General features: G+C 52.2%; 2 protein-coding genes and 2 pseudogenes across 2 annotated transcripts; all 4 read right to left on the bottom strand.

Annotated features, from left to right (window-relative positions):
- Positions 1–2,136: 2,136 nt before the first annotated feature.
- LOC137661777 (inositol 1,4,5-trisphosphate receptor-interacting protein-like 1) lies at positions 2,137–6,125 on the bottom strand (annotated as a pseudogene).
- Positions 6,126–9,606: 3,481 nt separating this feature from the next.
- On the bottom strand, positions 9,607–12,050 carry LOC137661776 (inositol 1,4,5-trisphosphate receptor-interacting protein-like 1). The gene is given in 4 exon segments (XM_068397399.1): positions 9,607–11,225; positions 11,228–11,315; positions 11,317–11,328; positions 12,036–12,050. Coding segments are annotated over 4 exon segments (1,734 nt in total).
- A 3,195-nt stretch (positions 12,051–15,245) lies between these two features.
- Positions 15,246–16,275, bottom strand: LOC137661775 (inositol 1,4,5-trisphosphate receptor-interacting protein-like 1; annotated as a pseudogene).
- Positions 16,276–19,732: 3,457 nt separating this feature from the next.
- On the bottom strand, positions 19,733–21,271 carry LOC137661773 (inositol 1,4,5-trisphosphate receptor-interacting protein-like 1). The gene has a single exon (XM_068397398.1). It carries the CDS (start codon positions 21,269–21,271, stop codon positions 19,733–19,735), a length of 1,539 nt encoding a protein of 512 aa, XP_068253499.1.
- Between the last annotated feature and the right edge of the window lie 412 nt (positions 21,272–21,683).

Here is a 21,683-nt window from a genome sequence, read left to right as displayed (position 1 = left end):
TGTGGCCTTTTTTTTCTGTGAAGAAATGGCAAGATTTACTGCTTTGGGGAGGGATCCTGTTTTGCTTCTGGAGGTGTTTGTTAAAGAGATTTCCTACCTTTGGGTGAGAGTGTTGCTTGCACAGCACTAGATTTTTTTCTCTTAAAGTATTTTTTAATCAAAAAAAAAATTGATGCACCGAAACCTAAACTGATTATAAATGTCTCATTTTGAAAATTGTGGCAGATTTTACCCTTTTGATAATTTCACATTTAAAGAAAGCACTTAAATTATTTAAGTGATTTTCTTTTTGTTTTGTAATTCAGGCTAACTCAAATTATTGGTATGAAATAGTTTGATTCACTCCAAGCGTTTTTTTATGGCTCCCCTCTGAAAAATGTTAGTCATCTAATGATGTATTCAACTAATTCAAACTAGGAAATCTGCCAAGTTCTTGAAAATTCTCCAGTGACAGGAAAGGATTACACTGTGGCTTCTCTAAACTCTAGTGTTGTTTTTATTTGGCCTGCTCATAGCTTTAGATAGTGGACAACAACTTGTAGCATTGACTGATTTCTTTAGCACTGGGTTAACTTTGGCATATTCGAGGTACTGGGACTCTCTCCGCACCAAAGCAGGCAACGACACACAGCTCATTGAAAGGATAATTCTTTGATGTCTTTTATGACCCAAACAGGAGAGGACTGGCCTCACCCACAGGCCAACCAGTACTCATCCAAGCTGCTTGCTCCATCGTACCTTTTCCTGGTGCTAACGGGCTGTGTGAAGGAGGACACTGTGTTCCTTACCCTGCTTCCAGCCTTTCTTCCACGCTGGCAAAGGCAGAGGCTTGTGTGTGACTGCAGCAATGTTCTCTCTTACCTCTTCAGGTTTCAGTCTGAAGGGGGTCCCTGATGGCCAAAGGAGTCATGATATTATCATAGATAAATACACACTTTTGACTCGGTGTTGACACACAGACGTTTCACGGTCTTAAATAACACTTGACTGGCATATTCTTCTTTGATGCTAGCCCAGTCATTCTGATTATGGCAGACTTCTGCCTATGAAATGCCAATAAAGAGAGTTTGGACTATTAATACTGCCTGGTGACAGCAGCATTTTTAATGTCCTGCTCTAATGTAGCTAGTGAACTCCTGTTTAAGAGGCTATCTTTTCTTCTAATCCTATTTATGACTTGTTAGGTATAATGTGTACATGGCCAGTACTATCTTAAGCAATTTACAGACATAGTTTATAGCATTATTTTTTAACTGCGTTGAATTTACCTCGATGCTTAGCAGATAATCCACTATTGTGCAACTACTTTTCCAAACTTATTCTTCAAAACTAAAGGAGACTCCTATTTACTTTTTGACGTGCTTCTACAGCTTCCCACTCACTCGTCTGAATTTCTGGCTTGTAGTTCCAAATTTGGAAAAAAAATTGGGAACTATCAGTAAGATGTATGGTTTGCTTCTGCATTTGAGTGTGCATATGCATCCAGTGTAAAGTCCCTGTTTTTTGACCTTGCACATGAATATTAACATTTAGTGAATACCTCATTTTCAGTCTATGTAGAAAATGTATTTGCACCAAAATATCCACTCATCAAGTGTGCACACAAAAATGGCACTTATTAACAGGCATTTCCTCACTTCAGTTCAATTTCTAGGTACACAGACAGCTGCTTAAATTTAGCTGACAATTAGCTGACTGGAATGCTTCTCTGATGGTGAGCGATGAATTCATTGATGTTTGAACGAACACATCTCAGAATACAAAAGCTGCAGACAAGCAGAGTTGTGTTTTCACAGGAATATTAGCCTCTGCTTACATCCCCAAGTGGTGGAGGCCTTTAGTTACTCAGTACAGAATATAACCAATGCTTTATTAAAAAGGGTTTCCTCTTAAATGACTTCCCTGAACAGATTATTTTGTGTTCAGACTGTGGCTGGTTAGCACTGCACTGCTTATCTGGAGGAAGAGTTGCTCTTGTGGAGTGGTCCTGATCGAGAGAAGATGTAAAACAGGCGTAGAAAATCCCAACCGACACAAAAGAGATGCGGTGGGAGTAACTATTCACCACTCCTGATAGCACGAGAACTCAGGATAACCAACTCAAATGTTTAGGCCATTTTAAAACTCTCTCACTTGCTACCCAACTAAACCGAGATACACCCCGAACCACCAGATGTTGCGGATCTTGAAAGCGTGCACAGATCAAAAACTGATCAAGCAAACAGATAAAGAGTCTCCTAGTGTGTACGAGCCTTTCGCTGATAAAACCCTTAAGCTGCAGATCGCTAGAAACTGGGAGTGCACATCTGTTTTAACCTTGTTTACATCCTTCCTTAAAGCACTCACTGATCAGCCATGTATCTTCAAGTGGTGTGCTGGCAGGGGGAGATGTTCAGAACAGAATCGTTGGGCTACACTGCTCAAAGCTTCCAGCGATTTGCAGCTGAGACTTCCTCAACTGGCGGTGGCTTCTGGATCTTTGTACTCAATATCCTTGGACTTTTCCTCCGCTAATTTCTTGGTGGATTTTCTAAGCTACAGTATTTGTGCTTTCCGCTGTTCTCACGCACTAAGAACTGTACCAGGCGCAGATCCTGGGCAGGTAACTGTGAAAGCCGTGGGCTCCCTGCCTCTTACTCAGGGATCAAGGCTCAGCTGGGAAGTGCTGTCTCTGAACTCAGGGATGTGACTGCACAGAGGTAAGTTCAAGTGTTCGCTAAGCTATTTTACTACGATTTGACAGATGTCAAAACCTTTTCTTCTCAGAATGTTTTTCCCAAAGCTTTTTAATTGCCATTTATTGATGAACGTCCTGAAAACAATGTCAGGAAATAATTAGAAATACACAAGTGGAAAAAAAAAAAAAAAGCAAGCATAGAAAATCAGTCTGAGTCTAACCTGCGGGAGCATTGCAGCTCCTCGACGCTTTCATTTTCCTTGGGTGCCCCCTCGTGTTCATCACTAGTGTAGCCAAATGTATTTGGACTGTCAAAAAAGGAAGTATCCACTTGCTATCACCTTAAAAGGTTGATCCATTTCGAAATCCTTTGTTCCCCCCTCTATCTAGTATCCCTATGACTTCATCTCCAGAGAACCCCTGTACAAATTTGCAGGTTGAATGCGCAGTTAATGCCTTATCTTGGACAGTCCAAAACCAAAGAAGTCTTCCTCTCCTTGTGCTCTTCCCAAGTTATGTGCATATTCAAACTCCTTGAGAGACTTCAGCAACGCTCTTAGGCCCGATGTTAAGAGGAGCGATTCCAGCTGAAAGGCCAGAGAGCGGAGGATGCTCACAACAGCTGATCATATCAAGGGATTAAACTTTGTGCCTCTAACTGAAAAGATTTCCCACACGGGCCGGTGCGTTGGGAAGCTCAGTACCCAGAAGGTTGGGCTACAACCAAAAAGCCAGAGAGTCTCTGGGTTTTCTGTCATATGACACGTAAGCATCTGGTTCAAATCCTTATATTTATAGAAGAGGATCCATCCCCTGTGGAAGTACGGTAGCGTGTCATCAGCTTGCTCTAGTATATTCCCTGCTGTGCTGTTCAGCATTTGCAGGAGCAGAGTGGGATTCCCTCGCACTCCAGTCTGGATTTGTACAGCTCCTTCTTCCTACTGCTGTATGAGCAGTAGAAAAAAAAATGTTCTACTTGTCAAGCAAATGAGAACAGTTCCTCTCTTTGAAACCTCAACAACTGAATGTCAAACACACACAGCCACGGGTGGGTTATGTTCGGGGTTCCTGGAGACACGCACAGCAGGAAGGAAATCGGTCGGTCTGGGCTAACAGACATCCTGATCACCACGTAGGTATGAAATATGAGGGCAGGTGAAATGGAAAGCAGGTCCTTTCCTCTTCTTAACTAAAAGGGGAAAATATTGCAGGGAAAGGAGTTTTGTCAATACAATATTTTTAATTGATCGGTTCTTACTGTGATTGAGGCTTCAGACAATTTACTGAAAGGGAATTATATTGTTAGCCTAAGTGAACTGCGTTATGGGCTATTCATTCATCAGGCTGAATGTTATTGGTCAAAAAGATTTTAGCGAAACCTCTTGCAAGCAGAAAGGACAAAAATCTTACAGAGCTGAAAAATGACTTACATTTTGGCTGGTAGAAAACGATCCTACAGAAATGTTTGAAATATTTAAGCAGTATTGTATAAGAAAGCTTTTGTGAGCAGGAGGCAAAGGACTTCAATCTTCAGGATGGGAAACCATTTTCTTTCATCAGCACTAACCTCACCTTATAAGAAGATAAAAATTAAAACACACTTCCTTCTTCAGTATGACATTAAATGAGCTTTTTTGCACAGCCGCTGTATATTACGCTCTCACTAGGGCCCGCTGCTGCTCACATTCAAAGTGAGAAACCCCAAACTTGTTTGGGACTCCCAGAAAAGGCTTATAACACTTAAAACAATCAAAACACCACTAATTTTGGAAGGGATGTAAAACTTAAGCCCTCATGGATCAGGACTACATTAGTCTCTACCTAAGTAAGTGAGTTAAGAAGAAACTTTTTAATGGAAAGGTATTTCAAAACTGCTTGCTGCAGGATTTCTTGTGTTACTGCTGGCCTCTGTCAGAGGCACACCATATGACAAATGAGTTGATCTGGCCTGACAGTTGTTAATTAAAACATTCTGACATTCAAGGGACTTTGCTGAGAGATGAAAATTATTTATTTAGTGGACTTTTCTATTCCTATTATTGCTAAAAAGAGTTCGATATCAGGGATATCATTTTCCCCTGATGTTAGCTACACAGTGTATAATTTTGTGAGATCACGCTTGGCTGCTGTGGCACTCATTACCTCACCAGCAGCAGGAGGAACTTCAGGAAGGAAACAAACTCCAGAAGCAGAAGGAATCTGAAGAAACCCAAAGTTCTTATTTTCACAAACCCATCTCTGAGAATAGAGTAAAAAGGACAATAAGAAAGATGCCAAACTGCGTATGCAGTGGCACAATCTCCATTACGATATTGCTATTTTCCTTTTGCAAAAGACAAGAACCTGGAAACTTTTAGGCATATGAAGTAATTTCATGCCTATGAGATGCTCAGCTTTCTGGATGGAACAATATAACTTCAGTATGTGCCCCAATGTGCCTCTAAATGTGCTACAGAAAGTCATTTTGTACCATGTAACCAAACCTTTCGTCAGCCGGAGCTTGCAGGAGTGCCTGGAGGGCAGCACTGTTAGACGCCAGTCTCTCGACTCAGGCAAAACCACCCAGGCTGCTCTTACCAGTGTCTGGAACCAGAGGGTGGTTTTCTGCATGTCTACGTAGGGTCCGGTGCAGAGAGTGCCTAGGAGGCTGGGACCCTGATTTTCCCTCAGCTCCTCCTCAGGGTGGTGGAGGAAGCACAGCATGTCCCCCACAAGCTGTTCCCTCGTGCAGGTACACACCAGCTCCACGAGGAGGCTACAGTTCCTCGACGGGATGTCCTCTGCGGTGCCCAGCTCCAGGTGGAAGGTGTGCCCACGGGGCGGGCTTCAGGGGCACGAGGAGGGAGTAGACAGCTTCACCCTCATTGGGATTCCAACCTTCTAAGGAGATGCTCACCCTGACGGCTGGCTCCACTCACGGCATGAAACTGTTGGTAGAGAGTTCTCGGCAGCTACGGAGAAGTTCATTCACCAGCTCATCCACCACCATGAATGATCCTGGCAGGCCCAGAAGGCACTTGGCCAAAATCCTTCCCACAGACAGTGTAACACTGGGTTTTTCTTCTTGCTCCTCCTTATGTGCGTTGTTTCTGGCACTGCCCTCCTTGCTGCTGCTGCCTGGCTGACGGGTCTTTTTCCTGAGCCAGCAGCAGAGCCCAAAGAGCAGGACCAGCACTCCAGCAACAGCCCAGAACTGCTACATCTGCAAGGCAGCAGAGAGCAGGGCTCCCCAGGCAAAGGCGCTCTGCTCCAGGCTCCTCAGTTCCAGGCTCCTCTGCTCCTGGCTCCTCTGCTCCTGCTCCTGCAGCAGCCGAGTCACCTCTTGGATCAGCTGCTCCACATGCTGCTGCACGCGCTTGGGTGTGGCCTCATCCTGCTCATCACCGACCATCTGTGGGAGCCTGATGTTGCTTTGCAGAAGCACAGTGAAGAATTTTGTGGCAGCCATGGCCTGCAGGATTTCACAGAATCACAGATTCAATCAGGTTGGAAGAGACCTCTGGGATCATCGAGTCCAACCGTTGCCCTGACACCACCATGTCAACTAGACCATAGCATTAAGTGCCATGTCCAGTCTTTTTTTAAACACATCCAGAGATGGTGACTCCAGCACCGCCCTGGGCAGCCCATTCCAATGTCTAATAACCCTTTATGAGAAGAAATTCTTCCTAATGTCCAACCAGACCCTTCACCAGCTTGGTCGCCCTCCTCTGGACTCGCTCCAACACCTCAACATCTTTCTTGAAGTGCGGGGCCCAGAACTGAACACAGTATTCAAGGTGCGGCCTCACCAGTGCCGAGTACAGAGGGACGATCACTTCCCTAGACCGGCTGGCTACACTATTCCTAATAGAAGCCAGGATGCCATTGGCCTTCTTGGCCACCTGGGCACACTGCTGGCTCATGTTTAGCCGGCTGTCGATCAGCACCCCCAAGTCTCTTTCCGCCAGGCCGCTCTCTAAGCACTCTTCCCCCAGCCTGTAGCGCTGCATGGGGTTGTTGTGGCCCAAGTGTAAGACCCGGCACTTGTTCTTGTTGAATCTCATGCCATTGGTCCCGGCCCATCTATCTAACCTGTCCAGATCCCTCTGTAGGGCCTTCCTACCCTCCAGCAGGTCGACACTGCCACCCAGCTTGGTGTCATCTGCAAATTTGCTGAGGGTGCACTCAATCCCTACGTCTAGATCGTCTATAAAGATATTGAACAGCATCGGCCCCAGAACTGAGCCCTGGGGAACACTGCTAGTGACCGGCCGCCAGTTAGACTTTGCCCCATTCACCTCCCCTCTCTGGGCTCAGCCATCCAGCCAGTTTTTAACACATCGAAGAGTCCACCCATCCAAGCCCCGGCCAGCCAGTTTATCTAGGAGGATGCTGTGGGAGACAGTGTCGAATGCCTTACTGAAGTCTAGATAGACTACATCCACAGCCCTGCCCTCATCTACTAAGCTTGGTCACTTGGTCATAGAAGGAGATCAGGTTGGTCAAGCAGGACCTGCCTTTCATGAATCCATGTTGGCTGGCCCTGATTCCCCGATTGTCCTGCATATGCTGTGTAATGGCATTCAGGATGATCTGTTCCATCACCTTGCCTGGCACCGAGGTCAGGCTGACAGGCCTATAGTTCCCTGGATCATCCTCCGGCCCTTCTTGTAGATGGGCGTTACATTTGCTAATTTCCAGTCAGCTGGAACTTCTCCAGTTAACCAGGACTGCCGGTAGATAATCGAGAGTGGTTTGGCAAGTTCATTTGCCAGTTCCATCATTACTCTGGGGTGAATCCCATCTGGGCCCATAGCCTTGTGGGTGTCCAATTGGCACAGCAGGTCACTAACCGTCTCCTCCTGCATTATGGGGGGTTCACACAGCCCCCCGTCCCTAACTTCAGGCTCTGGGGGCTGAGTCTCCTGAGGACAACTGGTCCTGACATTAAAAACTGAGGCAAAGAAGGCACTGAGCAGCTTAGTTACAGAATCAGTGAAAGCAGACCCCATTGCATGAGCTCTTCTGCCAAGTGCTCTGTGACTGTGTGGTGGCTGAGCACTGTATTGGTTTTCCGTGGCAAGGCTTTGGTGGGGGGGCAGGGTACAGGGGTGACTTCAGTGACAAGCTGGTAGAAGTATCCCCCATGTCCGACAGAGCCAATGCCAGGCGGCTCGAAGACCGACCCGCTGCTGGCCAAGGCTGAGCCAATTAGCGATGGTGGTAGCGCCTCTGTGATAACATATTTAAGAAGGAGGGAAAAACACTGGTGCACGACAGCAGCTGGGAGGGAGGGGTGAGAATATAGAGAGAAATAACTATGCAGACACCAAGGGCAGGGGAGACGGAGGAGGAAGAGGTGCTCCAGGTGCTGGAACAGAGGTTCCCTTGCAGGCCATGGTGAAGACCATGGTGAGGCAGGCTGCCCCCTGCAGCCCACGGAGGTTAATGGTGGAGCAGATTTCCACCTGCAGCCCGTGGAGGACTTCACGCTGGTGCAGGTGGGTGCGCCTGAATAAGGCTGTGACCCTGCGAAGAGCTCGCGCTGGAGCAGCCTTGTGGCATGATCTGTGACCCCGTGAAGAGGAGCCCACACTGGAGCATGTTTTCTGGTAGGATTTGTGACCCCGTGGGGGACCCACGCTGGAGTAGTCTGTTTCTGAAGAACTGCACCCCATGGGAAGGACACGTGGAAAGGACCTGCGCTGGAGCAGTTCATGAAAAAGTGCAGCCCATGGGAAGGACTCACGTTGGAGAAGTTCATGGAGGAGTGTCTCGTGTGGGAGGGCCCCCACGCTGGAGCAGGGGAAAAGAGTGAGGAGGAAGGAGCGGCAGAGACGATGTGTGGTGAACTGACCGCAACCTCCATTCCTTGTGTCCCTGTGCTGCTCAGGGTTAGGAGGTAGAGGATCGGGAGTGAAGTTGAGCCAGGGAAGAAGGAAGCGGTTGGGGGAAGGTGTTTTAAGATTTGGTTTTATTTCTCATGATCCTACTCTCTTTTGCTAGGTAAGAAATTAAATTAATTTCCCCAGGTCGAGTCTGTTTTACCCGTGGCAGTGCTTGCTGAGTGATCTCCCTGTCCTTATCTTGACCCACGAGCCTTTCATCAACAGTTTCTCTCCCCTGTTCAGTTGAGGAGGGGGAGCGATAGAGAGAGTGAGGGGGAGTGAGAGAGAGACCTGGCATCCAGCCAAGGTCAACCCAGCACAAGCAGTCAGCCCCCCATGCCTGCTTTCCCCAACAAAGTGACACACAGACACTCGCGGATGCAGCATTTGTTCAAACACCCCGTTTATTGGCAACTTTGCACAGAGGAAAGGTCTCAGAGGAACAGACTCTCTCAAAGAGGGTGGGCAGTCACTCTGCAGGTGGCAAAGGGAGTCGCTGTCACAAGCCCCCTTGCGATGGCCTCTTCAGCTGCATCGGGTCCCACTCCCCAGAGTGTGCTTTTGCTGTGGAGGAAGAATGCGGCAGCAATCCCCGCTGTCAGTTGAGCAGCGTGTTCTCCATGTCCAGCGTGTTCTCCATGTCCAGCGTGCTCAGTTCTGCAGCACCAGCACCCCGAGGAGTGTCTAGGATGTGTAGATTCTCCCCCGGGACCCCAGTGAACACACAGAGGCACATCAGCAGTGCCTCTCGCTTGGTCCCTGCCCAGCTGGAGCTGCCAGCAAGAATTTCTCAGTCCATGGGAAAAGCCATCCAGGCTGCAGCCAGCGCAAGGGGAAAGGAGGATGAAAGTCATCTTGTAGCCTCTGTAGCCGTCACCAGCTGCTGCACTGAGACTGTTGAGGGGAGAACAGTGTAGCTCTTAGCAGAGGGCTGCTGCGCAGGGATTTCCCTTCCCCTTTGTGTGTCCCATTCTCCCCTCTTTTTCCCTGCAGTATGAGGTGGTCGCCTGCCTTCAGCTGTGTGCCCCGCAAACCCAGCTCTGTGCTTGAAGACCTCTTTCAGCAGTAGTAGAACCACAGTTGTCTTGCGAGCCGATGTTGCAGCTCATAAAGCTCACGCAGTGCCTCGGCATGGGCATGGGGATCCTCCGTGAGGTGCTGGAAGAGGTTGAGCGGTTCGGCTGTTGGGAAGTCCGGGGGCAAGATGATCTCCTCAGGCACCCTCGCATTGCCAAAGAAGAAGTGGTCGAGGCGTTTCTCCTCCAGGCAGCTGCGCATGTACCACCTGATATCCTTCAGGCGCAGCAGGAAATCCCTCCTGTGCCAGTCTGACAGGGGTATTTCGGTCAGGAGGTGCATCACCGCTGTCTTCAAGGCATAGGTGGAAAAGCCTGTGCCCTCCAGGATGCGGGTGCAGACCTCCAGGAATTTGAGGAGGCTGTCGTGTGGGGCCCGCCTGGCCACATGCCTGAAGAACCTCACCTCTGCCACAGCATAGCTCTCCGGCCACATCGTGCTTGGGGTGAAGGTGGCCTCTCTAGTCTGGCTGCTCACGAAGATGTCTGAGTTGCCTTGCTGCACCCCAAACATAATCTCAATGAAGAGGGTTCTCCTGGAGGAGATTGTCAGCTGCAGCTTACAGGAGCGTCTGGATGGCAGCATCTTCATCTTGTAGCGACGCGACTGAGGCAACAACATCCAGGATGACATCACGAAGTTCTGGAACCAGTGGGCAGTTTTCTGCACATCTAGGTAGGAGCCGGTGCAGAGGGTGCGTAGGAAGCTGGGGTCCTGATTCCTCCTCAGCTCCTCCTCGGGGTGGTGGAGGAAGCACAGCATGTTCTCCACCAGCTGCTCCCTCGTGCAGGTGCACACCTGCTCCACGCGCACGCAGAAGTTCCTTGCCGGCATCTGCTCAGTGCCCAGCTCCAGGTGGAAGGCGTGCCCACGGGGGGGCTTCAGGGGCACGAGCACGTGGTAGACAGCATCATTCTCACAGGGGCTCCAGCCTTTGAAGGAGCTGCCTACCCTGATGGCTGGCTGCAGCTCAGGGAAGAAACCATTTGACGAGTGCACTTGGAAGACACGGAGGAGCTCACCCAGCAGCTCCTTCTCCACCCGGATGCTGTAGGCAAGGTTCTGCACTGGCCACTGGATGTGCTTTGGAAAAACCCCGCCCACATCCCTCTCATCATCAGGACCATCTTCACTTTCTTCCTGCTCCTGCTCCCCTTCCTCCTTCTTCTTGCTTTTTCTGCTGAAGCTCCCCTCCTCGCTGCTGCTCTCTGGCTCAGGGGTCCTTTTCCTGAGCCACCTGCAGAGCCCAAAGAGCAGGACCAGCACTCCAGCAACGGCCCAGAACTGCCACGTCTGAAAGGTAGCAAAGAGCAGGGCTCCCCAGGCAAAGGCGCTCTGCTCCAGGCTCCTCAGCTCCTGGCTCCTCAGTTCCAGGCTCCTCAGCTCCACGCTCCTCTGCTCCAGCTCCTGCAGCAGCCGAATCACATCCTGTCTCAGCTGCTCCGCATGGTGCTGCATGCGCTCGCATGTGGCCTCATTCAGCTCATAACCGACTAGTGCTGCACTCAGGATTAGGCTTTGCACAATCGCCGAGAATAATTGTGTGACAGCCATGGCCTGCGGGACAAGAGAGAGAAGGGGTTCAGTGGGGCTGTGAGGGAGGGAGCTGATGGCAGGGGAAGCGGGGACGGGAGCCGCAGGGAGCTGGGGGCAGGTAGGAGAGGGGCTGAGGCAGCTGGGAGGCAGCAAGGCCTGACCCCAGCCCTGGTGGCGACGGCACCGTGCCCTGCTCAGGGCGCTCCCGCGAGTGGCTGAGCCCTCGGTGCAGGGTGAGAACCCACCCCCCGGGGGCCGCGTTTGTGCCCCGGTCCTCGTCCAGCCCAGCCTCCCCTGAGTGCGCACTCACCGCTGGCCCAGGCCGCTCTGGGGCAGCGCTGCCTGCTGCTGCCCCTGGGAACTACCCCACTGTGACACGTCCCCTGTGATGTCACAGGCGCCAGAGCCCACCACAGCCACGCCCGCCCGCCGCACCCCACTTCCCGGGGCAGCCCCTTCCACTGCTTAGGAACCCTTTGCATGAAGAAGTTTTCCCTAATATCCAATCTAAACCTGCCCTGGTGCAACTTGAGGCCGTTTCCGCTTGTCCCATCACTTGTTACTTGGGAGAAGAGACCAACGCCCGCCTCACTGCACCCTCCTTTCAGGTAGTTGTAGAGAGCGATAAGGTCTCCCCTCAGCCTCCTGTTCTCCAGACTAAACACTCCCAGTTCCCTCAGCCGCTCCTCATACCACAGCACTGTTGAGCAAGTCAGGTACACGAGTCTCTACAGCCAAATTTTTAAAAGAATGTTTCAAAAAATACAACCAAAGGGTGTGGGTGTAGACTACGATATGACTGAGTTTGTGCACAAGGTGTGCGTTTGCTTTTTGAGCTCATCCCAAGTGTCTCACATCTCGAAGAGTTTACCCACGTGTAGAGGAGCCATGCGAGAGAGGCGAGTATCTGAAAGGAGAGGTAGAGCAATGCCACGTGCTCTTCGTGTGCCCTTCAGCCTGTGAAAATGTGTAGGTGCAGGGAACAGATATTACTGTCTTGATGGCAGCAACCTGCTGCTGGAGTTTAGTATTCAGAAACCACCTCTGCCATTGAGAAAAGAAGAAAATAATACAACGGAAGTGCGATTGCGTGGCGTAAATTCATATGAATTGATGAGTATAATTTTTTTTGCCCGGGGGCCTAAAGCCTTAAATTAGTGTTTTGAAGCAGAAAGTAAGATTGAGCCTTCCTGTATCTTTGCCCGAGTTCAACGTGAAAGACCGGCAGTGTTGTTCTTGTATAGGCTTTAAAAATACAATGTTACCGTTTTCCCATCTTTTTCAACTGTTTGTGACCCAAGCGAGAGTACTATCATTATTTTGTAAGTGAGAGAAGAAATAAATTGTCTCTTATGGAAGAGATTTAAGTGTCTCAGCCTGGCGTCATTCTCAGCCCAGCCTTGAGAGGGAACTTGGGTAAAAAACGGCCAGATGAATAATAGGGGAGAGAGAGACCTAATTGTTCGTGAAATTTTAATGTGGCCGTTTCTCGTGCTGTGAGCATTAATGTAATTTCCTTCTGTGATGCTCCTGAAGTCCACGAGGAAAAGATTTGACCCTTGACTACTTCTCAGCATTGATGCTTTGCCCTGCAGGTCCTGGATTTTGCAAGTTGAGCAGTGCATTCGTACTGTTTCAGAGAGAAGCTGTACAGAAAACCCACAGCTTCTCACAGAAGCTGTTTGACAGCAAGTGAACACTGGTGACTTGTTAGAAGGGTAGGACAGCAACTTCTTGCACACCTGCCCTTCCGCAGCAAGGTATGGCTAGTGTAAAGCGAAAGAGCTTGTAGTTCGTGTATCGCCTGCAGAGCAGCACCTGAACTCCGATCCTCTGGCCGTGCTGCAGACAGCATGTTTGGCATGTGCCCTTATTGTGGTGTGCCGTCCGTGTTGTAGCAGAAAGGATGCCCCTGTTTTCAGCCGGGCGCCCCTGCAGCTCTGAAGCAGAGCCTGCGCTTTGACCAGAAGTGGTCATTTAGAGCCTTCCTGTCTTTAGCACCACCCAGATTTACAGCGGGTTTTTTTGTGCTTTTTGCACGCAAGAAGAGCTTTCTCTGCCAATTGGAACAAACTTGGTCCGTGCAGGCGAACTAAGGGATAATTGTTGGGTTAAGAAAAGGAGGAAGATGAAGGTCCAGCACTGCTGTGCCTGACTCGTGGCGTGCCGTTCAGTGCTATCTATGGCTGCAGGAATCTTATGACAGAAAACCCCTGAAAAAGGTGGTCCTGCTGCCCCCGGTGCTCAGCTCTGGCCACCTTCCCAGTCCCTTCTGCCCCAGCCACCCCAGCTCATCCTCGCTAACCAGCTCAGGCACTAAACGACAGAAAAGCGCCGATCCCCTCTTTTGCACGCTCGTTTAGTTTTCTACTGCTTTAACGCCCTGACCAGCGTGCCACAGGCCAGGTAAACATCCTTGTGGCAGTTGCTTCTGGCAAGGGCAGGACTGGGGATGCCAGGACTGAGGTCGACCACAAAGCATCACGGGGGCTGCACCAGGAGGGAACTAACAGGGCTTTCTAGGAAGGTGGTAGTGAAGCTGGAACAACACAGATTTCAACATATTTTTAACAAGTGCTGGCCGGTGCCTGTACGTTAGTCTTGTACGTGAAGGGCTGGATGAGGGCAGCTGGCTGTGGTCTTTAAGGCGTCACAAATTAGCACATTTCTGTTAAACACTAGCGTGGACTGTAGCAAGGGGGCATTGTCGACAAGATCCTTTTTGATGTGGACCTGCTGCAGCTCCAGTAGAGTGCCAGCCTGTGTTTTAAAGCTGTGCCTGTCCTGTACTCCTCATAATCATAGAATCATTTAGGTTGGAAAAGACCTTCAAGGTCATCGAGTCCAACTGTTAACCTAGCACTACCAAGCCCACCACTAAACCATGTCCCTAAGCACCACATCTACACGTCTTTTAAATACCTCCAGGGATGGTGACTCCACCGCTTCCCTGGGCAGCCTGTTCCGATGCTTGACAACCCTTTTGGGGAAGAAATTTTTCCTGATATCCAATCAACCTCCCCTGGCGCAACTTGAGGCCGTTTCCTCTCATCCTGTCACTTGTTACCTGGGAGAAGAGACCGACACTCACCTCGCTACAGGCTACCTGCCTGTTTCTTTCCGCGTCATTCCCTACAAGTGGGAGGACAGAGGAGAATACTACGTGTGCTCCCGATCACTTTACAAATCTCCCCGGGGCCCTGAAGTCTCTTTTGACCACCCTTGGCCTTCTCAGCACGACTTTGTACCCACGTGGCAAAGCAAGAGCTGATAATAATCTGAGGGCCGTTACAAGGCTAGGAAGTTTCCTGGTAATAAGGCCTTCAACCCGAGCCGCAGGGAGGCAGAACGCTTGCTGAAAAGGCAGGTCTGCTCGCAGTAGTGAATAAAATCTTTATTTTGTCTTGCTTGGGCGCGTAGCTCTTGCTTGACCTACAAAAGTGTCTTAGCTCAACCCACAGGTTTTCCCACTTTTACCCTTCAGATTCTCTCCACCATCCCACTGGGGGCAAGTGATTGAGCAGCTGGGTGATGCCAAACTCTCTCCTGGGATTAACCCACAAGCCCTGGGAAGCCAAAGCCCAGTGAATCATGAAACCAGAGCCCACTGCAGCAGCTCCTGTGCAAAACGCTCCCTGACTCTCTGGCAGCCGAGCTGTCAGCACCCTATGCCCGCGTTCCCCAGTAAAGTGATGCACAGACCCTCACGGACGCAGCATTTATTCAAACACCCCATTTATTGTTAACTTAGCACAGAGTAAAGCCCCCAGAGGGAATGGACACTCTTGAAGAGGGAGGGCAGTTGCTGTTCAGGTGGTAAGAGGATTCTCTGTTGCAAGGCTCCTTGCGATGGCCTCTTCAGCTGCATCGCGTCCCACTCCCCAGAGTGTGCTTTTGCTGTGGAGGAAAGGTGCGGCAGCAATTCCCACTGTCAGTTGAGCAGTGTATTCTCCATGTCCAGTGTGCTCAGTTCTGCGGCACCAGCTGCCGGGGGAGTGTCTTCAAGCCTGGCCCTGTGCCTGAAGAACTGCACCTCTGCCATAGCTCTCTGGCCATGTCGTGCTGCTGCTAACACTGCCCTCTGCCTACTCCATGCTCAGGAAGGTTTGCGAGTCACCTTGCTGCACGCCAAACATCATGTCAATCAGGGTGGTGCTACCAGAAACGTTCTTCAGCTGGAGCTTGCAGGAGCGCCTGGAGGGCAGCACTGTTAGACGCCAGTCTCTCGACTCAGGCAAAACCACCCAGGCTGCTCTTACCAGTGTCTGGAACCAGAGGGTGGTTTTCTGCATGTCTACGTAGGGTCCGGTGCAGAGAGTGCCTAGGAGGCTGGGACTCTGATTTTCCCTCAGCTCCTCCTCAGGGTGGTGGAGGAAGCACAGCATGTCCCCCACAAGCTGTTCCCTCGTGCAGGTACACACCAGCTCCACGAGGAGGCTACAGTTCCTCGACGGGATGTCCTCTGCGGTGCCCAGCTCCAGGTGGAAGGTGTGCCCACGGGGCGGGCTTCAGGGGCACGAGGAGGGAGTAGACAGCTTCACCCTCATTGGGATTCCAACCTTCTAAGGAGATGCTCACCCTGACGGCTGGCTCCACTCGCGGCATGAAACTGTTGGTAGAGAGTTCTCGGCAGCTACGGAGAAGTTCATTCACCAGCTCATCCACCACCATGAATGATCCTGGCAGGCCCAGAAGGCGCTTGGCCAAAATCCTTCCCACAGACAGTGTAACACTGGGTTTTTCTTCTTGCTCCTCCTTATGTGCGTTGTTTCTGGCACTGCCCTCCTTGCTGCTGCTGCCTGGCTGACGGGTCTTTTTCCTGAGCCAGCAGCAGAGCCCAAAGAGCAGGACCAGCACTCCAGCAACGGCCCAGAACTGCTACATCTGCAAGGCAGCAGAGAGCAGGGCTCCCCAGGCAAAGGCGCTCTGCTCCAGGCTCCTCAGTTCCAGGCTCCTCTGCTCCTGCTCCTGCAGCAGCCGAGTCACCTCTTGGATCAGCTGCTCCACATGCTGCTGCACGCGCTTGGGTGTGGCCTCATCCCGCTCATCACCGACCATCTGTGGGAGCCTGATGTTGCTTTGCAGAAGCACAGTGAAGAATTTTGTGGCAGCCATGGCCTGCAGGATTTCACAGAATCACAGATTCAATCAGGTTGGAAGAGACCTCTGGGATCATCGAGTCCAACCGTTGCCCTGACACCACCATGTCAACTAGACCATAGCATTAAGTGCCATGTCCAGTCTTTTTTTAAACACATCCAGAGATGGTGACTCCAGCACCACCCTGGGCAGCCCATTCCAATGTCTAATAACCCTTTATGAGAAGAAATTCTTCCTAATGTCCAACCAGACCCTTCACCAGCTTGGTCGCCCTCCTCTGGACTCGCTCCAACACCTCAACATCTTTCTTGAAGGTGCGGGGCTCAGAACTGAACACAGTATTCAAGGTGCGGCCTCACCAGTGCCGAGTACAGAGGGACGATCACTTCCCTAGACCGGCTGGCTACACTATTCCTAATAGAAGCCAGGATGCCATTGGCCTTCTTGGCCACCTGGGCACACTGCTGGCTCATGTTTAGCTGGCTGTCGATCAGCACCCCCAAGTCTCTTTCCGCCAGGCCGCTCTCTAACCACTCTTCCCCCAGCCTGTAGCGCTGCATGGGGTTGTTGTGGCCCAAGTATAAGACCCGGCACTTGTTCTTGTTGAATCTCATGCCATTGGTCCCGGCCCATCTATCTAACCTGTCCAGATCCCTCTGTAGGGCCTTCCTACCCTCCAGCAGGTCGACACTGCCACCCAGCTTGGTGTCATCTGCAAATTTGCTGAGGGTGCACTCAATCCCTACGTCTAGATCGTCTATAAAGATATTGAACAGCACCGGCCCCAGAACTGAGCCCTGGGGAACACTGCTAGTGACCGGCCGCCAGTTAGACTTTGCCCCATTCACCTCCCCTCTCTGGGCTCAGCCATCCAGCCAGTTTTTAACACATCGAAGAGTCCACCCATCCAAGCCCCGGCCAGCCAGTTTATCTAGGAGGATTCTGTGGGAGACAGTGTCGAATGCCTTACTGAAGTCTAGATAGACTACATCCACAGCCCTGCCCTCATCTACTAAGCTTGGTCACTTGGTCATAGAAAGAGATCAGGTTGGTCAAGCAGGACCTGCCTTTCATGAATCCATGTTGGCTGGCCCTTATTCCCTGATTGTCCTGCATGTGCCGTGTAATGGCGCTCAGGATGATCTGTTCCATCACCTTGCCTGGCACCGAGGTCAGGCTGACAGGCCTATAGTTCCCTGGATCATCCTCCGGCCCTTCTTGTAGATGGGCGTTACATTTGCTAATTTCCAGTCAGCTGGAACTTCTCCAGTTAACCAGGACTGCCGGTAGATAATCGAGAGTGGTTTGGCAAGTTCATTTGCCAGTTCCATCATTACTCTGGGGTGAATCCCATCTGGGCCCATAGCCTTGTGGGTGTCCAATTGGCACAGCAGGTCACTAACCGTCTCCTCCTGCATTATGGGGGGTTCACACAGCCCCCCGTCCCTAACTTCAGGCTCTGGGGGCTGAGTCTCCTGAGGACAACTGGTCCTGACATTAAAACTGAGGCAAAGAAGGCACTGAGCAGCTTAGTTACAGAATCAGTGAAAGCAGACCCCATTGCATGAGCTCTTCTGCCAAGTGCTCTGTGACTGTGTGGTGGCTGAGCACTGTATTGGTTTTCCGTGGCAAGGCTTTGGTGGGGGGGCAGGGTACAGGGGTGACTTCAGTGACAAGCTGGTAGAAGTATGCCCCATGTCCGACAGAGCCAATGCCAGGCGTCTCGAAGACCGACCCGCTGCTGGCCAAGGCTGAGCCAATTAGCGATGGTTGTAGCGCCTCTGTGATAACATATTTAAGAAGGAGGGAAAAACACTGGTGCACGACAGCAGCTGGGAGGGAGGGGTGAGAATATAGAGAGAAATAACTATGCAGACACCAAGGGCAGGGGAGACGGAGGAGGAAGAGGTGCTCCAGGTGCTGGAACAGAGGTTCCCTTGCAGGCCATGGTGAAGACCATGGTGAGGCAGGCTGCCCCCTGCAGCCCACGGAGGTTAATGGTGGAGCAGATTTCCACCTGCAGCCCGTGGAGGACTTCACGCTGGTGCAGGTGGGTGCGCCTGAATAAGGCTGTGACCCTGCGAAGAGCTCGCGCTGGAGCAGCCTTGTGGCATGATCTGTGACCCCGTGAAGAGGAGCCCACACTGGAGCATGTTTTCTGGTAGGATTTGTGACCCCGTGGGGGACCCACGCTGGAGTAGTCTGTTTCTGAAGAACTGCACCCCGTGGGAAGGACACGTGGAAAGGACCTGCGCTGGAGCAGTTCATGAAAAAGTGCAGCCCATGGGAAGGACTCACGTTGGAGAAGTTCATGGAGGAGTGTCTCGTGTGGGAGGGCCCCCACGCTGGAGCAGGGGAAAAGAGTGAGGAGGAAGGAGCGGCAGAGACGATGTGTGGTGAACTGACCGCAACCTCCATTCCTTGTGTCCCTGTGCTGCTCAGGGTTAGGAGGTAGAGGATCGGGAGTGAAGTTGAGCCAGGGAAGAAGGAAGCGGTTGGGGGAAGGTGTTTTAAGATTTGGTTTTATTTCTCATGATCCTACTCTCTTTTGCTAGGTAAGAAATTAAATTAATTTCCCCAAGGTCGAGTCTGTTTTACCCGTGGCAGTGCTTGCTGAGTGATCTCCCTGTCCTTATCTTGACCCACGAGCCTTTCATCAACAGTTTCTCTCCCCTGTTCAGTTGAGGAGGGGGAGCGATAGAGAGAGTGAGGGGGAGTGAGAGATAGACCTGGCGTCCAGCCAAGGTCAACCCAGCACAAGCAGTCAGCCCCCCATGCCTGCTTTCCCCAACAAAGTGACACACAGACACTCGCGGACGCAGCATTTGTTCAAACACCCCGTTTATTGGCAACTTTGCACAGAGGAGAGGTCTCAGAGGAACAGACTCTCTCAAAGAGGGTGGGCGGTCACTCTGCAGGTGGCAAAGGGAGTCGCTGTCACAAGCCTCCTTGCGATGGCCTCTTCAGCTGCATCGGGTCCCACTCCCCAGAGTGTGCTTTTGCTGTGGAGGAAGGATGCAGCAGCAATCCCCGCTGTCAGTTGAGCAGCGTGTTCTCCATGTCCAGCGTGCTCAGTTCTGCAGCACCAGCACCCCGAGGAGTGTCTAGGACGTGTAGATTCTCCCCCGGGACCCCAGTGAACACACAGAGGCACATCAGCAGTGCCTCTCACTTGGTCCCTGCCCAGCTGGAGCTGCCAGCAAGAATTTCTCAGTCCATGGGAAAAGCCATCCAGGCTGCAGCCAGTGCAAGGGGAAAGGAGGATGAAAGTCATCTTGTAGCCTCTGTAGCCGTCACTGGCTGCTGCGCAGAGACTGTTGAGGGGGGAACACTGCAGCTCTTGGCAGAGGGCTGCTGTGCAGGGATTTCCCTTCCCCTTTGTGTGTCCCATTCTCCCCTCTTTTTCCCTGCGGTATGAGGTGGTCGCCTGCCTTCAGCTGTGAGCCCCCAGCTCCGTGCATGAAGACCTCTTTCAGCGGCTGTAGTACAGCAGTCTTGTGAGCCGATCTTGCAGCTCCTCAAACTCACGCAGTGCCTCGGCGTGTGCATGGGGATCCTGCGTGAGGTGCTGGAAGAGGTTGATCGGTTCGGCCGTTTGGAAGTCCGAGGGCAAGATGATCTCCTCAGGCACCCTCTCATTGCCAAAGAAGAAGTGGTCGAGGCGCTTCTCCTCCAGGCAGCTGCGCAGGTACCGCATGATATCCCCCAGGCGCGCCAGGAACTCCCTCCTGTGCCAGTCTGGAAGGGGTATGGTGGTCAGGAGGTGCATCACCGCTGTCTTCAAGGCATAGGTGGAAAAGCCTGTGCCCTCCAGGATGCGGGCACAGACATGCAGGCATTTGAGGTGGTAGCTGCTGTGTGGGGCCTGCCTGGCCACATGCCTGAAGAACCTCACCTCTGCCACAGCATAGCTCTCTGGCCACGTCGTGCTTGGGGTGAAGGTGGCCTCTCTAGTCTGGCTGCTCACGAAGATGTCCGAGTCGCCTTGCTGCACCCCAAACATAATCTCAATGAAGAGGGTTCTCCTGGAGGATTTTGTCAGCTGCATCTTACAGGAGTGTCTGGAGGGCAGCATCTTCATCTTGTAGCGACGCGACTGAGGCAACAACATCCAGGATGACATCACAAAGCTCTGGAACCAGCGGGCAGTTTTCTGCACATCTAGGTAGGAGCCGGTGCAGAGGGTGCGTAGGAAGCTGGGGTCCTGATTCCTCCTCAGCTCCTCCTCGGGGTGGTGGAGGAAGCAGAGCATGTTCTCCACCAGCTGCTCCCTCGTGCAGGTGCACACCTGCTCCACGCGCACGCAGAAGTTCCTCGCCGGCATCTGCTCAGTGCCCAGCTCCAGGTGGAAGGCGTGCCCACGGGGGGGCTTCAGGGGCACGAGCACGCGGTAGACAGCATCATCCTCATAGGGACTCCAGCCTTCGAAGGCGCTGCCTACCCTGATGGCTGGCTGCAGCTCGGGGAAGAAACTGCAAGTGCTCTTTGACAGGGGCTCTTGTAAGACACGGAGCTCACCCAGCAGCTCTTCCACCACCCAAATCCTGTTGGCAAGGTTCTGCACTGGCCACTGGATGCGCTTTGCAAAAATCCTGCTCATATCCCTCTCACTATCAGAACCTTCTTCACTTTCTTCCTGCTCCTCTTCCTCCTTGCTGAGGCTGCTGGAGCTCTCCTTCCCCTTGCTGCTGCTCTCTGGCTCAGGGCTCCTTTTCCTGAGCCACCTGAAGAGCCCAAAGGGCAGGACCAGGATGCCAGCAATGGCCCAGAACTGCCACGTCTGCAAGGCAGCAAAGAGCAGGGCTCCCCAGGCAAAGGCGCTCTGCTCCAGGCTCCTCAGCTCCAGGCTCCACAGCTGCAGCTCCCGCAGCAGCCGAGTCATCTCCTGTCTCAGCTGCTCTGCACGGTGCTGCACGCGCTTGCGCGTGGCTTCATCCGGCTCATCACCGACCATCTGCGGGAGCTGGATGATGCTTTGCACAAGCACGGCGAAGAATTTTGTGGCAGACATGGCCTGCGGGACAAGAGAGAGAAGGGGTTCAGTGGGGCTGTGAGGGAGGGAGCTGATGGCAGGGGAAGCGGGGGACGGGAGCCGCAGGGAGCTGGGGGCAGGTAGGAGAGGGGCTGAGGCAGCTGGGAGGCAGCAAGGCCTGACCCCAGCCCTGGTGGCGACGGCACCGTGCCCTGCTCAGGGCGCTCCCGCGAGCGGCTGAGCCCTCGGTGCAGGGTGAGAACCCACCCCCCGGGGGCCGCGTTTGTGCCCCGGTCCTCGTCCAGCCCAGCCTCCCCTGAGTGCGCACTCACCGCTGGCCCAGGCCGCTCTGGGGCAGCGCTGCCTGCTGCTGCCCCTGGGAACTACCCCACTGTGACACGTCCCCTGTGATGTCACAGGCGCCAGAGCCCACCACAGCCACGCCCGCCCG

The sequence above is a fragment of the Nyctibius grandis genome, chromosome 4, assembly GCF_013368605.1.
Source record: "Nyctibius grandis isolate bNycGra1 chromosome 4, bNycGra1.pri, whole genome shotgun sequence".
Lineage (NCBI taxonomy): Eukaryota > Metazoa > Chordata > Aves > Nyctibiiformes > Nyctibiidae > Nyctibius > Nyctibius grandis.
This window is presented reverse-complemented; position numbering and strand designations above follow the sequence as displayed.